Here is a 21,058-nt window from a genome sequence, read left to right on the forward strand (position 1 = left end):
TATAATAATGTTTTCCCTTAAAAATCCAACTATTGGTAATTACTGAGGTCAGATGATTTAAATAAAAGGTAACCAACGACGGTCAGTTTAATTATGGGTAGGAGTAGTTTGCTTGCTTTTCCTCTGTCAATTTTGCTTGCTGCACTTTCTGGTGCTTATGCTGTTTCCTGCAATTCACATATTTTCTTGCATCTTATTTATCTGTTTCGCGCCAGCGGAGTTTATTCGCATTATAGTATTGCCTTGAACATTGTGTTTTTGAGGCTTAGTAGATATACTTGTGTTATAACAATGTTTTCCCGTAAAAATTCAACTATTGGTAATTACTGAGGTCAGATGATTTAAATAAAAGGTAACCAACGATGGTCAGTTTAACTATGGGAAGGAGTAGTTTGCTTGCTTTTCCTCTGTCAATTTTGCTTGTTGCACTTTCTGGTGCTTGGGCTGATTAAAGTTTTGGGCTTGCCTTTCTTCGTTCATTGCAGGTTGTGTCTGTCGGAAGGAAGAAATTCAGTGCTGATTTTCAGCTCGTGTTTCGTTTGATCGAAGGCTTCATTTTCCTTTCATTTGTTGCCCTACTCATCAGTTTGATTGTTATTCTACACCTGAAATTTCGTGATATTATTGTTTGCATTCTCGCGTTCATGCCTACCGGTTGGGGAATGCTTATGGTGAGTGCAACAGCCATTCCTTTGCGTCTCAGACATTCTCTTTCGTTCTTTATGCAGGTTTTAAGTCTTCATCCTGCTTTAATTGTTTCAGATTGCTCAAGCTTTGAAGCCTTGGATTCGACGTGGTGGCTTCTGGGGATCGGTCAGGACCCTTGCCCGTGGTTATGAAATTATAATGGGGTTGCTGTTGTTCACGCCCATTGCATTCTTGGCTTGGTTTCCATTTGTTTCGGAGTTCCAAACCCGAATGTTGTTCAACCAAGCATTCAGTAGAGGTCTGCAGATTTCTCGTATTCTTGGTGGACCAAAGAAGGATCGTTCCTCGAGCAACAAAGAGTAGTTTTGAAGGCTAAAATACTACTCATTTCCAAACTGATCCTGCTGAATTCGTTGGACATCTTGAGGATATATTCATGTAAATATTATGTATCTTAGTTCATGTATACAATTTCAGGTAGCATGTGTATATAATATAGTTTCTGCAATTTGTCCAGATGAGTTGTAGACTTGTACAGGATACATATTTGAAATCGAAAGGAGAGGGTTTGGTATGGATAAATTTATTAAAACCTTGTTAGTGGAAATTTCCTTTTGTGTTTTGAAGTCCTTTTCACTTGGTAATTTGTTCCATTACACTTGTAAACGTGCATATGGCATGGTTAATTTAATTTTTGAAAACTTAAAATTGCAGAAAATGACTTTTTAAAACAAAGATCTAGTTATATTGGGTTTTACTCCACTCTTACCTCGTTCTTGGATCTGGTGTTTGGTACGTAGGATAAGATGGGTATTAAAAGTTTAATTTTCTAATAAGATTTACTCTGTTTGGTAGATGATATAAGTTTTATTTGAGGATAAATTTATACCGTTTATCAAATATAGTATAAATTTTATAACAAGCTTAATGTTAAAATACTATATCTTATCCTATTCGATTTGAGATTATTTTATTTTAGGTAAGATAAATTATGAATTCAGAATAATTTAATCTATGTACCAAAAAGACTCACTCTTTACCCAAAAAGAAAAACATGCCTTGTATATATAAAGTCTTTATTTTAGAGTATATGATAATTTTACAAATCGTGTAATTCGAGTATACGTATCATAATTACAGTTTGGACCCCACTTGATGCGACCACTGCTTCCATACTTATCTCATGCTATAGCGTCATCCACGTGATTTACACGTGACTCCTCCTTCCCTTCTCTCTCCACATAGCCTCAATTCACTCAGATTCACTTTATCTCCCATAACCAATTTGTGGTAAATTTTTCTGCGTTTTTTGGAGTTTTAGGAGGAAATTCACCGCCGACCGGTCGACGATCATGAACCAGTCTCAGCTTCTGAACCGGAGTTACCACCCTTGGCCACCACCTTTACCACCACGGCCCACAATGGTACCCGAAAATCAACAAACTTTCCAAGTATTACAAAGGCCTTGTTTTACTCCCGGGAGCGTAAACCAGAGTGATTGGAAACTCCAAAACCTTTACAACTCCGATTTTCAGAAACCCCACCGGTTGAACAAACCCCGCCGGTTTTTTCAGAAGAAGAAACAGAGAGAAAATTATCGTTTTACCCCTTTCACCCCGCATAACACGACATCGTTCCTAATCCGTGCGAAGAAATCCGGGGGAATTACTTCTTTGGTTTCCCCTTGTCCAGTGACTCCGGCTGTTTTACCGACGCCGAAGTTTTCCCCGGCGAGGGAGATTTTAGCTGATGTAGCGAAAGAAGAGTGGGGTGTAGACGGGTACGGGTCGATGAACGGGTTGATCCGGGTCCGATCACCTGAGAATGAGCCAGAAGTAGAAGATGAAGGAGAAGGAGTTATTGTATCTTGGAACAGTGATGTTGAGGAAGTGGAGAAGAGGTTAAGCCATGACTTGAGCCGCTTTGAGATGATATATGACCCGAGAAATGGTGGGTCGGTTCGAGATACGTATGATTTTGGTTACAGAGTTGACGATATGGAGGAACATATTGAGAGATTGGAAGAGGAAAACATGGAGTTGAAGGAGAAAATGTATGTAATGGAGAGGGAATTGGAGGAATTGCGGAAAAGGGTTCGGTATTTGGAAGGTGAAGATGAAAATGGAGATGGAATTGAGTCGGATAATGAAGCTGGTTCTGAGAAAAGTGTAGGAGATTGAGGTGGCCATGAAGAAGAAGAAGCAGGATCTGTATAGTTTAGTTTTGTATCTAAGTGTAGATCTTAGATATTAATCTTCTCTTTTTTGTTGTTAACTTTTGATGAGTAGAAGTAATTGTAGTAGTAATCCTTTGATCTGACTAATAAAACTAGATCAACTTTGATTGCTCAATCAAGCTGAATATTTTAATTAGTCTCATGCTTAGTTTAATTGCAAGTTACCAGTCTTGAAGAAGGCCATGAAAGAGAGCGGTGTCCTACTCGAGACGAAGTACTTGTCGTTCCAAACCAAAGGGTATGAGGGAAAAAGACTCGAGAAAGCGTCCTTGGAAGCTTTGTTTCATCTTCACCACTTTTTCTATGTATCTTCTTCGACTATTTTCAAGTACCTTGTATTTTTCAGGTGTTTTTCCATAGTTATCTTGTGTAAGCATTGATCGTCAACCACTATAAATCGTTCTAGACCATCATGATATTGTTGCCAAATGATTTAGAAACTAATGTTTGTTTAAGTATGAAGAGGTCTATATAAAGCTTTGACATTCATGAATTGAGAAAGATTGTTGAAGATATATATTGTGTCGATTGAGTTTCGACAGAGGTGATAACATGATTCGATTATATAATTAATCATCATTTGAGTAGATTTGAAGCTTAATTGTAGTTAATTTGAGTTTTGGAGATAAAACCTGATCGTTGTAGGTTCTAAGTGGTAGAAGACGTTGATATTGTTGCCACTAGAATAATGACCTTATGTTAAAATTCTATTGACAAATGTAGAGAAAATGATTAGGACCCAGGGTCAAACTTAATAGAAAATGTTAGATGAATTTGTTAGTTTTAGGGCAAAGTATCAACTTGAACCCCTTTTATAATACATTAAGACTATATCAATCATATCAAATATATTAAGGACCAAAAGAAAACAATCCCTTTTTCTTAAGGACTATTTTGATCATTTTCTCGACAAATGTACCATTACCTATAGTTTTAAGGGAAAAAATTGACCATTTTTTTACTTGTGAAAAAAGGCCAACATATTATCATTCATCATCAAGAGAAAATGTAGTCAATTTTTGCAATGACAAGGATAACATAACCCTAATATAAATTGTTTTTTGCAAAATTGGAAGCATATTTAAAGCTTTTCCCTATAAACAATTTCAGTATCACCAGAATATACGGACTTCACTGATACACGAAATCTGAACATTTCGTGCTCTGCAATCTCCATTAAACTATTTTTCCTTAAAATTTCTGACCTTTGAAGATGGAACAAAGATGGGGGTATGTCTATATATTTAAACCAGGGGTGTAAATGGAAATATATTTATCCAATTTAAGATCAACCGCGTGTTTAAAACTAAATGATGCATGCATATTTAGATTTTAACTTTTAATATGAATGAACCAAATGAAGCAACTTATAAAAATTACCACGTATTATGATGATTAAAATTATCTACATTATAATCTTTGCGTTATGACTAATGATTATAATCTCAAATAGATGTTTGGATATTATTAAATTAATAGAATACAACTAGCTTACCATACTGTTTTGAGTCCCATCACAGTTAGTGGAGGAAGCTTCTCTTTGAATTTCAATTGTCCCCTTTGCCTATTGTGCTATATATTTTTATTTACAATTTTGAAAGAATATTTGTACATTCTATGTGATTAACTGATTATTATCCACTTTTATGCTTATTGTCTATTTTACGCGTGAAGCCAACTTTATTAATATTAGGTTGAAATTAATAAAACATGTATGATAATTGTTTTTATTTAAAAGTAGAAGTGGAAATAAAGCATGTATTAGCATAATTGATTTTATTTTTCTCTTATTTAGGAGAGGAGAGTAGTCAAATCTTCTAACAGCATTAATTTTCTGATTTAAAAGAAGTAATCATGTTATAAGTTGTTAAATAAGAATATAGAAAAGCAAAAAATGACAACTTTGGATTTGATCTTTTCCCTCTCAGTATGCTAACATCCAAAAATATTTGTACTCAATACATCGAGAAAAGGAAATGATAATAAATTGGATCTTGGATTAACTCAGCCCCAAACGTTATTTCATTAGGGGAGAATTGTCCAAGATCATGTAAGTAGGAAGACCTTGTAAGAGCGTGAACAGTATAACTATATAAGACAGGGGCCCAAAAATTCGGGCAAACAATGAATTGGAACGAGACTTTGATACCACGCATAATAAAAAAATAGATATTGGGCCTAACCCCACTCCATGGCTAAAAGCTAGCTCACGAGGGCAATATTGTCCAAGATGGACAGATGTACCTTTTTTCCCACCGATTTAGGACTCCAACACCCTCAAATGATAAATACGGGCATGCCGGGGTGTTGGAGTCCCACCTTGATTGAAAAAAGGGTACATAATCTCCTTACATGGTGTTGGACAAATTTGCCTCCATGAGATAACTTTTGAGGTTGGGTTAGATCCAAGATAGACTCATCTAGCTAACCGCTCGCAACAATATTGAAATTACAATCAATGCTAACAAACATAAAACCATTCAAACATATATATATAGGGATGAAATTATACTTCAAAACAACATGCAATACCAAGATTCAAAGAAAAGGAAATACTTGAATACAAGTGAATTGAGTGCATGGTATTGAATGTTGATAGAAGGTCAATAATAGTAAGAACCCCCTGAGGGCCCAACGTAGCTAGCAGCATTGTCCACAGCTTGAAGTATGATCATGTTTTTCATGTGTTGTTCTTTCAGTCTGCGCTGAGCTTCATAATATGTCAATTCTGACGACTCCTCTTCTTCTTCTCCTTCTCGTAATTTGTCTGCTGAATTTTCGTCTTGGGACGATTCAGATACTGGCTTCCTTTTGGGATTTTCTCCTGGATTCTTGTCTGATTTTTTCTTTGTTTTCCTTGTTGTTGGTACTTCCTTTGGTTTCAGAATATCTGCATTTTCTTCTTGTGATTTGTCTACTGTCTTCATTTTGGGATTTAGTACTCTAACACTCTTGGCAAATTTTTTCTCTGTTTTCCTTACTGGATCTTCTGTTGATGTATTGAATACTTGTTCAGTAATTTCTTTGTTGCTTGATTCTTCCATGTTTGGTTTCATGATCACTGCATTTTCTTCTGCTTCTGATAATTCGTCTGCTAGTTTTTCGACTGGAGATTCAACTACTAGCTTCATTTTGGGATTCTTGGCTGTTTTTTTCTCTGTTATGCTAACTGGACTTTTTGTTGATTTACTAATGACAAGTTCTTCATTTGGTTTCGTGATGACTGCATTATCTTTTGGTTTGTTGACATATTTGGAAATGCTACTACATTCGATATGTGTTCCAAAATCACAATCAGCACAATAATATAACCAAGAATTCTCTTCTACTTTTCCATTACAGAGATCACAAACAAAAATAGAACTTTCATCCTCATCACCAAAAGAGGAATCAAATATAAGTTTAAGTTCATGATGATGGTGTTGGGGAAGTAAGACAGTTTGGGCCAAAAGGGCACATTGCACGTGCAGATCAAACTCGCAATGAGCACAACTTAAGCTACAAGATCTTCCTACAGATCCACAGGCATTGCAAGTAAAAGATCGGCTCGAATAAGTAGGAGTTGGAAGAAGGGTTAAAGGGTGAGAAGGATGAGAAGGGTGAACCAGAGAACGAGGCGCGTTGAGGCAATTGTCATGGAGGTAGAAATTGCAAGAGATGCAACCATGAAAGGGCTCAAAAATGAACTTCTCACAGGCTTGACATTGAAGTTCCTCATTTTCATCAAGAACAAGTTTTTTCATAATATGATGGTGGCTGAAATGTTGGTTATCTTGATATTTCATGTCTCTCAACTTGCTCAGTCTCTATGTTGTTTCAATGTGTGGTTTCTTTTTAGATAGACATGGTTATATGTATTTCTTGAAAATGAATTATATGATTTTAGTACATCCACTATCAAGTTTAATTGGTATTTCTTATCCTGGAAGTCAACTTCTGACTTATAAAGATTATGACGAAATCATGAAATTACATAAAATAGTGAAAAATCTGGGTAGACATGACTAAATATTTTGCTTGTAGCGCTGGATAATCAAATATTTTACAAAAACTCTATAGAGTTGCTTTAATTACAAAACCATGTATGTCATAAAGTGAATTGAATAATCAAATCCGAGGCAGCTCCCTCTTCCTCTCACTTTTTCCCCCTCATATGAACTTTGAGTGCTCAAAACTTCCGTAACTTGGCCTAGTCAGGTCGCACACTGGAAAAGGAAAAACTCTCTTGGTAATAAGTTTTCAAGTTCCTGCATAGCTACAACAATTTTCTTTCTTGGGGTGTGTTTGGTACAACAGAGAATTTTTTTCTAAAAATAAGTGATTTTTTCTTACTTAATTTTTTTTGTATTTGATAAATATATTAAATATTATCTAAAAAATATTTGTATAGAATTTATGCAAACACTACAAATGTGGATGAGGTGGAGGTGTTGGGGTACACGGGGCGGGGGCTATGGGAGAGTTTGCGGGTGTTGGGGTTGTGCGAGCGTAGTTGGGAGGGCGGAGGTGCACATGTTGCGAGGCAGGGTGGGGGAGACAATTAGCATGAAATTGTCACTTATAAAATTTGTTTTTTATTTGTGTGTATACTTTCGGAAGGAAAATCATTATCATGATATTTACAAATTCTTTTTTCTAAATAAAAAAATATTTAGACCCTTTAAAAGTGGAAAATAAATACCAATCGCCATATTCTATCTTGACCTCGTCTTATTGCAGGTTTAATATCTTCATACATCACCAATCACAATAAGTTTCTTTAAATAATCACTCGATATATTAAAAGCTCACGAGTATTATTATTGACATTTTCATGAGAATAATTTATCATTTATGTTGATTAGTATTGGTAATTGACGTGTGTTTCGATACACTTTTGGTGATAGTTCATGTAGAAAGCTCACATGCGTGATAATTCAAGTATGAAACTCAAACAACTGCAATACTTAGGTGTGTTTTTGTTGTTTCAGTCTTCAGCCTTCTTCCTCATTTCCACCACCTCATTGGCATGGGAATTCCAACTTGAATTTGAATTCTGACTTGGATTTGGATTTGAATTTGAATTTGGAATTGGACGGTGCTGTTTGGGGAAAACACCGACTTCAGGACTAGTTATTGCACAGTGCAAGTGTGACCCGAAATCACACCCAGCACAGTAGTACAACCAATCGTCCCTGTTCATTATCACATTGCACATATCACAATTGTATTTGATATTCTTATCTTCGTATGGAGAACCGAAGTGGAGCTCCAATTGATGCGGGTGGTTATTAACAAGTATGGAGCTAGGACTGGACGCACATTGCAAGTGAATATCAAATTCACAAGCAGCACAGCTAAAGCAAAATCCATTACCAGCAGAGCCACAAGCCTTGCAAGTATAGGAACGACTCGAGTAAGATGGAATTTGGTGAAGGGTCAAGGGGTGGGAAGGATGAGACGAGTGATTGATAAAACGCGGAGCATTGAAACAGTTATCGTGGAGGAAATATTGGCAGGTGTTGCAGCCGTAGAAAGGCGTGTGACTATTGTTTGGTTTCTCACAAGCATTGCAATTGAGAGTTTCAGTTGGATTCACAATTAGTTTCAAGATGTGAGAATGACTGAAGTGTTGTTTATCTTGAGGTCCCGCATTTGTACCCCGGTTTTGTCTTCCCATTTTTTTTCTTGTAATTTTGTTGTGCAATATAATGGAGAGTTAGCTTAGCTATCTGCAAGTGATGATTTATATTTATAGATATTTTAATTGTTTCCTTTGCTTACATATTTTCTTCTTTTGCTATAACAATTTGGCCAGTTGATTGACTAACTGGTATCCATTGTCTACGTACTAAAATGGGGCAGAGCATCTTCGATTTTTTGACTTTGACTAAAATGGCTCCGAGAATATTAATACGTAATTCACAAGTCAACTGTGTTGAGGTTCATCGAAGTTCCGGCAGCAGACTTTTTGCTCATACAAGTTGGCATTTCATCAATCATTTTCCTAAGTAGTGCTGGTCGACTACCAGTTCATTCAGAGCTTGTTCTAATCTGCATCACACATTGGAGTCTGATTATTGCGTCGTCTTAATACTAATCAACTTGTCAGGTGAATAATTATCTCAATTGAGATTTTTCGACATGAATCCAAATTTAGTCGTGAGCCCCAATATGTATATCAGATCCAAATAAAAAAAAAAGCAGCTCTATCTAGATTTATAGGTTGTCTCTGAGATATAAACTGTGAAATTAAATCGACTGATTTCGGCAAATTGATAACTTTTGAAGTCAACTTCATTGATGAGGTTCATGGATACATGTTACGGCAACAATCAACTGTTCGACTTTTTGATCTTAGCAAGTTGGCAGTTTTATCATTCATTATCCTAGTGCTGACTATTGACTAATACTTAATTGAACGCGTTGGAGTTTGATTATGGTAGACCGTAGTGTCTCAAAATTAACTTGCCACACGAACAGTCATATATGTCCACTTAATTTTTATATTAGATTGTTTATATCACATCATTTCAAATGCAACTCTTTTTTTTTATATCATGTGTGAATATGAAAGATTTTATGCATTGAGCTGCTCTTTCATGATTTTGCGAAGCCAACATTTTAAGTTTATAGTAAGACTTTGGGATTTGGCTCCCCTCCATTACCCTTTCCCTCCATTTTGTCAAGTACACATCTGGATGAGAGACATATTTGTACTATTTAATTGTTAAAGGTCAAGATTATATTGCATTAACTAGTATCATAACCATAGTTAAGTGAATAAGTTTTGGAAAAAATTCTCTCCAAATTTAGTAAGAATAATTAATTCTTCTCAATTTTTCGTATCCATATATTTATATCATTAATTTTATTTTATATTTTTATAATTAAATATTAAATTTATGGAACATGAACTTAACAACGTTTAATTTGTTTAGCCTAACAGTAGTCTTACAAAATATTTTGCCTTTAAATTGATATTTTCTTTTATTTTATTTTTTAAAATTTATACTCTCACATTTGTAATTCTAATGCATTTTTTACTTCCCATTTTTTATTATATGATTTTTATCATCAATGATAGTTCTTCCTTTTATTTTTTAAATTTCTCAACTTAATATTTCAAGAATAAATTTGCTACCATAGGAAGCGATTAAATAATGTACAATATTAATATTTGACTATAGAAATAAAAAATGAAATTAAACGGTTCAAAGATTTGTAGGAATATTTTTCTTGCCAAAGTTAAGAAATTATTTGTTCAAAACTTATTCCTTAACTATGGTTATGATCAGTGGCGGAGACAGGAATTCTATCAAGGGGATTCAAATAAAACACAGGCGAAATCTTGAACCCCATAAATCATTGAGCTACTCCTTTGACATATGCTCAGGGGGTTCAATTTTAAATATATACACGTACACAAAAAAATTGATCTTATATATATAGTGTAATTTTTTTTCCGAGGGGGGTCGGATGACCCCCCTGGACACACTCTACATCCGCCACTGGTTATGATACTAGTTAATGCAACATAATCTTGACTTTTAACAATTAAATAGTACACATATCTTTCATCTAGATGTGTACTCGATGAAATGGAGGGAAAGGGTAATGCAGGGGAGCCAAATCCAAGACTTTGAATTTTTATAATTTTGAATTTTGATCTTTTAATCCCTTTGAGTTACTTTACTGGTCATTCTTACTAAAAATAAATGGTTCAAAATAGTTGTTAGTTTTAGAAAATCAAAATATCATTGAATATTTTGCCGTTAGTAATACTTATTTTTAAAAGTAATTAACATTGACTTATAATTAGCACAAAAAACCTAGGTGAATAACACATATACATACAATATTTTGATTGTTTAGATTAATCATCTTTTTTATTTATTGAAGAGAAATGAAAGAGGGAATATTTATTGAAAAAGGATAATAAATAGGTGTATGATATTGAAAACACATTTTCTTGAGAGCAACTATCATAAAACATATACTAGTATAGATGCTAATTACTCAACACATCGATAGTTTCAATAATTACATATCTTATTTGAGTTACCTCTAGATACACTTATAAATACATTGTATCTATCAAATTTATCTCCCCTCTCTCCTCGCTCGCTCGCCTCTTCTCCTCTCTCGCTCTCCTCTTCCCCTCTCTCGTCCCTCTACCTCTCTCTATTTGTGTTTCACAATGTATTTATATTTCACAACTTTTTATCAAAGTAAGTCATTATTAAAATCAATTCACTAAAATAATATGTTTTTTGGAATTTTACAAAACTAGTATAAACGTAGTTCTCAGTAACATTTTAGGTTATATTTTATTCAAAAAGAAATCAATAACAAGAAAGACAAAAACCTGACAGAGTAAACATACATAAAACGTTATTGTCAGTTACGTTTTATAATTCGTTACTCTAAAGCACATTTTACAACTAAAACGTGACTCACAGTTAAGGGTGGCAACGGAACCGGGAGGTATCGGTACTGGTTCCGGTCCGTTCCGGTCCGTTACCGGTTCCGGATAGTGCCGGTTATATCCGGACTTGTTCCGGTCCGGGAGGGGTAACGGGACGGAAACTGGGATTTACCGGTCCGTCCCGGTCCGGTTAGTCCCGGTTCCGTCCTGGTCCGGTCCAGTTCCGGTCCGGTTCGGAACTTTTTTTTTTTTTTTTTTTATCTGAAATTTTGAAAAATAGCCGTTGGGAGCCGTTGGGCAACGGGTTTTGGGCCCCACCAACGGCTCTTTCACCCCATAACCCCCCATTTACACCTCCCTACCCCCCAAACTTTTTTTAATACCCCAAACTTCTTAAAACTACATTTTCAACCTTTTTTTTAACTATAAATACCCCTAATCTTTCATTCTTTTCACTCACAAAAATATCTTATAATCTCTCTACTCTCTACTCTCTAAATTCTCTTATTCTCGACTTCTCGTTAAAATTACGAATTTGATCTTTGGAAATTGGAGCTTCAAAATTCAACTTTCAATTTTCGCCTTCCGGTCATACACGTCTACTTTTTTAAGTAGACGTTTGGTACATTCGTTCCAACTCACTTTTCATTTAGTTATTTATTTGTTTACATTTAATTATTTATTTGTTTACATTTAATTATTTATTTTGTGAGTAATTAATCTCTAGTCTCTACTTATTTAGTTGTTTATTTGTTTAAAACTTTGCTAATCATTTTCGTATTATATATAATTTGCTCACTTTTTATATTTTGAATATGGATTTTGGAAAAAACATTATTGAAAAGGGTAAAACAACCATAGTTAATTCGTTCACTAATTTATCTAGCTCAAAATCCAAGAAAAATAAAAAAACCGGTAGTACTTCTCAATCTAAAACTAAAAAAACTTCTCAATTAAGAATAAATACGGATGATTATACGCATGTTGATGAAACTGTTTTTAATATTGATAGTAATAGTGGATTAGATCCTTATCATGAACATTTACAAAGAAGATTTGGTAATTTTGAAGAGGAATTACCTGAAGATGATGAACATGATGTTAATGATTATGTTGATAGTTTTGATAATAATGTTGATGAATATGATGATGATGAAACTGAGCCACCGTCGGCTACTAGTCCCCCTCCCAATCCCTCTTCCCCGGCTCCCGCTCCCTTTCGTTGTCCTGCTCCCATTCCCCCCGTGCATCCTAGGACTAAGGTAGAACGCGCTAAAAAATCAGTTGTGTGGCAATTTATGACTCAGAATGAAGATAAAACACAAGCTATTTGTAATAAATGTAAACATAGAATGAATCATAAAACTGTAGGAAAACAGGGTGGGACGGGACATTTGAGTAATCATTTAATGTCATGTTGTAAAAATGAATTTTTGCATGCTAAAGCTGTAGCCGAAGCTAAAAAAAATGGTACCACCCTTCCTGAAAATGTAGGAGTAGATGGCTCTAATATGGTCCAAACACAATTAAATCCTTCTAATGTTTCTGGTTCTAGTATACAACGGTCATATAGTAGAGAAAAAGATCTTGAAGAATTAGCTAAAATGATTGTTGTTATGGGTTTGCCATTTAGTTTTGCTGAAAATCCCGGTTTTATTCATTATATTCAAATTGTGTATAATCCACATTTTAAAGGTTTTACTAGAAATACAATTAAAAAGGCTATCTTTGATTATCAAGCTCAACATTTTCAATATCTTCGTTGTTTATTTTATTATAACAATTGTAAAATAGCTATTACTTCTGATATGGGCCGTAGTGTAAATGGTAATGATTATTTCACAATTACTGCGCATTGGATTGATGAAAATTGGACTTTGCAAAAAAGAATTTTAGGTTATAAATGTTGTGAAATGCATAAAACCGGTAGTTATATAGCTCAAACAATTATAGATGTTTTGCAAAACTATGGAATTTGTGATAAAATAAGTAGTGTCACATTAGATAATGCTTCTAATAATAGTAATGCTGTTGAAATACTAAAACCGTCTCTTTGCCCTATTTATATTGATGGTTTTCATATTAGGTGTGCTGCACACATATATAATTTGATTGTTAGAGATGGTATAGCAATATATGATGATGGTTGCACAAAAGTTGAAACTGCATGTCATTTTATTTTTAAATGTCAAGTTAAGTCTAGACGTAGAGATTTTGAAAATCGTTGTCGTGAATTTAATCTTCCACCTAGAAAAATTCCAAAATCAGTGTGTACAAGATGGAATTCTTTATTTGAAATGCTTGAAGTTGCTTATGAATATAGGAAACCTTTACAAATGGTTTGGAATGCTCATAATTCAAATATGACATATAGACTTGATGATAATGATTGGAATGACATAAAAGAACTTATAGAATTCTTAAAAGTTTTTTATTTAACTACAAAAAAAATATCTGCACTTTATTATCCAACTATTTGCTCTGTTTTACCTAATATTTGTGCTATTTCTACTAAATTTTATAAATTCAAAAATAAACCAAGATTTGAACAATCTGTTAAGAAAATGATTGAAAAATTTAAAAAATATTTTATTCCTATTCCTCAAATTTATTTAACTGCTTGTTTGTTAAACCCACATTACAAAGATGAAGGTGCATCACGAATGGTTGATAAAATATATTTTAATTTGGGTATTGATAGTGAAGATGATGAAACACCTAGTTGTCAAGATGTTAAAGATAGTATAAAAATTGAAGCTAGAAAATTGTACGACTTGTATAATTCTAATATAAGGAATGTAGTACATAACGAAGAGCCTCAAAGTTCTAGGAGTAGATATAATAATGAAGATGATATTGATGATATGATAGATTGTATTATTGAACTTTCTCATAATGATAGAAATGATTTTGATGCATATATTAATCAAAATACAGAACCTACTACTATTGATCTTCTAGAATGGTGGAGCAATCGCGGCAAAGGATTTCCAAAACTACAACCGGTTGCTCGAGATGTGTTAGCTATTCAAGCATCTTCAGTAGCTTCGGAAGGCGCTTTTAGTGCAGCAAGATTTCAAATTGGAGAGCATAGATATTCATTAGCAGCAGATAGCTTGGAGATATCCGTACTATTTAGAGATTGGATTAATGGCGAGAGAAGGAGTTATGGTCGTCCACCTCTACCGACCAAATTTGAAAATGACGTTGATGAAATAATGCTAGATTTTAGTGATGACGGCATTGATGCAATGGAAGAACTAGCTAATCAACCAATTCCAGAGCATGTTACTAGAGAAATGTTAAATGATTTAAAAAAAGATTTCCTTGGTAGCATGAACTATTAAATTTAAATGTCTATTAGTATGAGTATAATAATTCGAGGTCTAATTCAAACAGAACCCTTCCTAGAAGGTGGCTGTGTAGATTAGATTTTTTAATACTCTACTAATATTTTGTAACTCAACTTGTACTATTTAATTAATATTAATAAAAGTATAGGCTATTCGCCTTAATTTTTTTTTATTATTGTCTTCAAAAGTTCAAATTTAACTTTTAAAGTGTGAAATTTAAACTTTTATAGTTTTAAAGTTTTAAATTTTCAAACTTTTAAAGTGTGAAATTTAAACTTTTATAGTTTTAAAGTTTGAATTTAAATTTTCAAACTTTTAAAATTTAAACTTTAAAGTGTGAAATTTAAATTTTTATAGTTTTATAGTTTTAAAGTTTATAATTCAAATTTAAATTTTCAAACTTTTAAAGTGTGAATTGTGAAATTTAAACTTTTTATAGTTTTAAAGTTTGAAATTTGAATTTAAATTTTCAAACTTTTAAAGAGTAAAATTTAAACTTTTATAGTTTTAAAGTTTGAATTTAAATTTTCAAAGTTTTAAATTGTGAAATTTAAACTTTTATACTTTTAAAAGTTTGAAAGTTTGTATTTAAAACTTTAAAAGTATAAATTTTTAAGTGTAATATTCCTAATTTTTTAATTTTAATAAAAAAATATAATTTATAACGGTTGGACCCGGTTTCCGGTCCGGTCTAGTCCGGTCCGTTATCGGTCTGGGACGGGTACATGTATTTTTTTCCGGAATTACCGGTTCCGGTCCGTCCCGGTTCCGGCCCGTGGTGCCCGGTTCCGTACCGGTTCCGGAACGTCCCGGTCCGGTAGTTCCGTTACCGGTTCCGTTGCCACCCTTACTCACAGTAACGTTTCTCTGGAATGACTGAAAATTAAAATTCAATCTTTCATGCCTCATTCAACTTTATTAAACTTTCCACTATTAAAATGAATATATATATATATATATATATATATATATATATATATATATATATATATATATANTTACACATATATTTACTTCATATATATATAGGAGAGTGAGGAGGGCTTTACTACAATATCAATTAATTTCTTTGTCTCTTCTATTATGATGTAGTCATTATGTTTTGTTTTAATAGTTGTTTTGCTTACTTATTACATCAATTTTAATTAAATAGCTTCTTTATTGATAGTCTAATATTAATAATCATAAGAAACCAATTGAATTAATATTTGGCAGGGATGGTATCTTAGGTTAGAAGAAGATCTCTCATATGATTTATTTACAAATTTTGAAATTGAAATGATACAAGACAAACTTCAATTTGCGCAAAGTCTTCCTCACTTTTTTTCCCTTTTATTTAAAAAAATATTGTCTATGTACGAAAAGAGAAAGAAAAGAGAAAATCACATATATTTCAAGTGAAGGTATGTACAAAATATATCTATCCATTTTAATAGTGGAAATTTGAATAATGAATAAGGCATGTACAAGATTGAATTTCAATTTTTATCCATTCTAGAGAAATGTTATTGTGAGTCATGTTTTAGCTGTAAAATGTGCTTCACAGTAATGAATTATAAAACGTTACTAACAATAACGTTTTATGTATGTTTACTCTGTCAATTTTTTGTTATTGAATTTTTTTGAATAAAATATAACCTAAAACGTTACTGAGAATTATGTTTATATTAGTTTTGTAAAATTTCAAAAAAACGTACTATTATTTTGGTGAATTGATTTTAATAATAGCTTATTTTGGTCAAAAAATCTTGTGTGTAATTAAGTTTCAAGAATCCATCTGTGAATTAACTGACGATCTTAATTACCTTCCACTAACCTTCGTTAAAGTATCGACATTTCTTGTGAATATATTCCATCCTTCTAATCCTTTCTAATAAGTACTCCCTCTCTGTCCTTAATTACTTGTCCACTTTTGAATTAACGCACCTATTAAGAAAACAATAATTGACATAGTGAGTTTACCATTTTACCCCTATTAATTATGAAGTGAATGAATTAAAAACTTAAGATTTTCAAAAAGTTCTACATTTTTCAAAATAATTAATTTAGGGTATAATAGGTAAAAAAATTTTGTCCTTTCTTGATTTATCAAAATTGACAAGTAATTAGGGACAACTAAAAAAGGAAATATGAACAAGTAATTAAGGACAGAGGGAGTAATAAATAACTATACAATCAATAAGAAAAAAAGATGTATGAAGATGCGAAAGTAATTAATTAATATTCAATAATTATTTACAAAAACAAAAATATGGTTTGAATATCTATGTGACAATAATTCCTAAGTTGAAGGAGTTGAATATATCATATTATCACCTAGTTAATAATTATTATCTCATAAATATTTTTTCTCTATTTCAATTTTCTTCAACAAAGAAAATAACTTTTTGAGATAAGAATTATGAATTGGGTGTCCATCCAAGAAATCAACTCCGAATAAAGTACTAATGCCTTCTCAAAAATAGAATTAATTTTTCAACATATGAAACTTGCCATCTTGAGTTAAGGGTCAAAAACACACCTAAAATATTTTTATTTTTTGAGCTTCATACCTGAATTATCACCAAACGTTTATCGAAACACACCTAATCTCTCAGTTGTTCACTTTTCCTACCTAAACAATGGTGATAATTCAGATTGAAAAAGTGAAGAACTGGTAATTAATTAACGTGTTTTTCGATCAACATTTAGTGATAGTTCACGTATGGAACTTATACCCTTGATAATTTAGTTATGAAATTCAAAAATATCACAATACTTAGGTGTGTTTTTGTCGTTTCAGTCTTCAGTTGTTATGAACCAAGTCCAGCCTACTATAGATACTAATGTCATACAAATTGCTATTAGTGCTTTCATTGATTCCATCTACCATGGTGGACCTATCTCTAGCCCCTGTCATGGGTCGCTTCAGTGGTGTCAATTCTCTAGATTGGGTGATTAAGACAGAGAAGTATTTCCTCTTTTACGACATATTATCGGAGCATAAACTGTCCTTGGCTTCATTCTATTTGGATGGCGAGGCTTTGGAATGGTATTGTTGGCTCTTCCGAAACTATTGAGATTAAAGTACAGTTAGTTAGTTAACCGAATCTGTTATTATGTACAGCTATCATGTTAGTTAATAGTTAGTTAGAGAGCTTTAGATATTTTACTCTTCCTTTTTTGTATTCTGTATAAATATTGATGTGTACAGTCAGTAAGAATTAATCAGAATTGGAAATTTCACAAACTATCTCTTCTCTCTTACTTCGAGTTCCAGATATTCTCTATTAATGGAGTTTCCTGATTCACTAAATCTCCAATATTAACATGGTATCAAAGCTTGGACGTTCTATTCCTTCTCTTTACACTCCTTCTTAGTTGTGTTTGCGTCATCGATTTCGAAATCTTCAATTCTAGATCTATTTCTCTTATCGATCTAATTCTGTTCTCTTTTCAACTGGTATTTTTTCCTCTCTGATAACTACTTCATCATAGTGGAACTCACGAATGAGGGATCATCTGCTGGAATTAATACGGGATCGTCTACTGGAATTGATACAAACAATCACCTCTACATTCATCCATCTGATAGTCCTGGTGTGGTACTTGTACCTGTCCCTTTCGATGGAACTGGTTTTCATTCCTGGCGAAAAAGTGTCCTCAAATCTTTGTCCGTGAAAAATAAATTGATTTTCATCAATGGTGAATGCAAACGCCCACCTAAAACTGATCCAACTTATTGCCAATGGGTGAGATGCGACGATATGGTCACGTCGTGGATTCTTAATTCACTGGGTAGAGACGTTGCGGATAGTGTCGAATATGTGGGTGATGCTTTGGAATTATGGACAGAGCTAGAAGATCGCTACGATCAGACGAATGGAGCACAACTGTACCAAACTCAGAAAGAAATCAACGACTTAGTCAAGGTATTCTCGATATCACCACATACTACACTAGAATGAAGAAACTCTGGGAAGAACTTAACAGTTTATGCATTACCAGTCAGTGCAATTGTGTTTGTATTTGTAGAGCTAAAACTAATCTTTAAAAAGGCAGAGCAGGATAGGCACCTAATTCAATTTCTTATGGGGTTAAATGAAGTCTATACCATAATCAGGGGTAGTATTTTAATAATGCCCCATTTGCCCTATGGCAAGACAATCAAATTTACCCTTCCCTACCAGGTCTCATAACAGTACTAGCATTTTTGAGCTGGTACATGTTGATTTATGGGGTCCTTACCACACAGCCACTCATGATAATTTCAAATATTTCATTACTATGGTATATGCCTTTAGTAAATCCACCTGGACACATCTTCTCAGCTGTAAAAGCAATGCTTTGTATGTTATCAAAGCCTTTGTCATCATGGTTGAAAACCAATTCAGCACCAGTGTCAAAGTAATCAGATCAGATAATGGCCTTGAGTTCACCAATAATGAGTCCATCATGTTTTTCCAAGACTAAAGGAATTCTTCACCAAAAATCCTGCCCATACACACCCCAACAAAATGGGGTGGTGGAAAGAAAACACAAATATATCCTTGAAACAGCAAGAGCCCTCATTTTTCAATCAAAACTCCCAATGAAGTACTGGGGTGAATGCATATTAATTGCAACACACCTGATAAACAGACTACCTTCCACCTCTCTCATCAATAAATGTCCTTATGAAGTTTTGCATCAACACAAGCCTGTGTACTCTAACTTGAGGAGTTTTGGCTGCCTTTGTTACCCCACTATACCCAAAGCCCACAGAACCAAGTTTGATCCCAAAGCTGTTCCCTATATCTTTATTGGATATCATTCATGTACAAAGGGATACAAAGTGCTAAATCTAACCACTAAGAAAATTCATATCTCCAGGAATGTTATCTTTCATGAGATAATTTTTCCTTTTGCTATGACCAATGATCCCACTCATTTTCCTGCATCTCCTTTCCATTATGTAGGCTCATCTGATTACTCCTATTACCACCATCCCTCCACACCTGTAGAAAGTGATCCAGGTCCTGTAAACAACACTAATCAACCTCTGTCACCAACACTTTCTACTCCAACTACTTCTCCAATTGGTCCTTCTAATCCCACTATGTCATCCACTCTACCTCATACTTCCATACCTACAAGACCTGCCCTTAGAAGGTCTCATAGGATACATAGAGTACCTCATTACTTGTCTGATTATGTCCATAAAACACCTCCAGTTATTTCCTCCCAACCTCCTACATCCCTCAATGCTCATTTTTCCCTTAACCACCACATATCACCTGCTGCTCTAAATCCTAAAAGTCAGTCTCTTGTAATGAATGTTTCTCATGATTGTGAGCCTAGTGTTGACACCCAATTTTGGACCCCCACAATATAAATTAATCATTGAGCTTCTTCAATTTCTAACGATTTAAAATAATTAGTTTTATAAAAATTTCAGAAATAAAATAAAATAAACATAGTTTGCAAGTTATTTTAAATAGTTTTGTCACTTCTTTAATATATATTTATGTTTTATATAGTTATGTATATAATTAATGCATTTTATAAGTATTCAAAAATCATCCCGAAAAGATTTTATATTTTTAAATACTTTATTAGCAAGGATCATAATTTTGAATTAATAAATTTTATGAAATACTTTCAAGTTATTTTTAGAATAATATTATCATTTTAATAATTTTAAATAATAAATATGTATATTTTTTACAATCACGTTATTTTATAAATATTTGAAAATCATCACAAAGATTCTACATTTTAGTTAAATATTTTATGACTTTAAGTTATAGTTTCGAGTTAATTAGTTTTTAATTAAACTAATTATTTTATAATAGAAAATTATTATATTTCGTTAAGATTAAAAAGCTCGTTAATTAATTAATATTAATTCATCTAAATTAAACTCAATATATTTATCTCTTAAAAGATCTAACCCCTTTTCTTATTTGGGCCAATTCTCAGCAGCCCATTAGGGCCAATTTTCAGCAGCCCATTAGGATCAATTTCCTAGCAGCCTTCATTAACCCAGGCCCAAACACATCAAACCCAACATACAACATACAATACATACACAATGTACAAACATCAATATGTGCAGCAGTACATACGTTACCCCTGTACACATCTTGTTCTTCTTCAGACGCTAAGAACAGAGTGCCCATCCCTCTGCGAAAAATCCAACAAATCTGAAAATTTCGTCACCTGTCTGCGAACCCATAACCCTAGCAACCTAATCCATCACCCTCACGTCTCTTTTTTCCCCCTTTTCACGGAAGTCGCAGGCCTGCACAACAGCCCTCTGTTGCTTCTAAAAGAGAAGAAAAAATTCAAATTTTTGTTTGAATTTTTCAACGGATTTCACCCCCCCAAACCCCCTAACTTCCCCTATAAATAATCATTTACATTCAAGTGATTGGGAGGAGAAAAAAATAAGTT

General features: G+C 33.3%; 4 protein-coding genes across 4 annotated transcripts in view; 2 read left to right on the plus strand and 2 right to left on the minus strand.

Annotated features, from left to right (window-relative positions):
* The window catches only part of LOC125878468 (callose synthase 2), a 30,796-nt gene extending 29,506 nt beyond the window's left edge, over positions 1–1,290 (plus strand). The window contains exons 41-42 of the mRNA XM_049559729.1: positions 486–671; positions 763–1,290. Of these exons, the coding sequence (XP_049415686.1) occupies positions 486–671; positions 763–1,011 (435 nt within the window). The 3' untranslated portion in view covers positions 1,012–1,290. The remainder of the gene's footprint in view (positions 1–485; positions 672–762) is intronic.
* A 501-nt stretch (positions 1,291–1,791) lies between these two features.
* Positions 1,792–2,999, plus strand: LOC125878525 (uncharacterized). The gene has a single exon (XM_049559804.1). It carries the CDS (start codon positions 2,001–2,003, stop codon positions 2,826–2,828), a length of 828 nt encoding a protein of 275 aa, XP_049415761.1. The 5' UTR covers positions 1,792–2,000; the 3' UTR covers positions 2,829–2,999.
* Positions 3,000–5,487: 2,488 nt separating this feature from the next.
* Positions 5,488–6,683, minus strand: LOC125878515 (uncharacterized). Its single transcript, XM_049559795.1, has one exon. The coding sequence runs from the start codon at positions 6,667–6,669 to the stop codon at positions 5,488–5,490; it is 1,182 nt and encodes a 393-aa protein (XP_049415752.1). The 5' UTR covers positions 6,670–6,683.
* A 1,167-nt stretch (positions 6,684–7,850) lies between these two features.
* Positions 7,851–8,563, minus strand: LOC125863099 (uncharacterized). The gene has a single exon (XM_049543278.1). It carries the CDS (start codon positions 8,541–8,543, stop codon positions 7,851–7,853), a length of 693 nt encoding a protein of 230 aa, XP_049399235.1. The 5' UTR covers positions 8,544–8,563.
* Positions 8,564–21,058: the final 12,495 nt, after the last annotated feature.

The sequence above is a fragment of the Solanum stenotomum genome, chromosome 1, assembly GCF_019186545.1.
Source record: "Solanum stenotomum isolate F172 chromosome 1, ASM1918654v1, whole genome shotgun sequence".
NCBI lineage: Eukaryota > Viridiplantae > Streptophyta > Magnoliopsida > Solanales > Solanaceae > Solanum > Solanum stenotomum.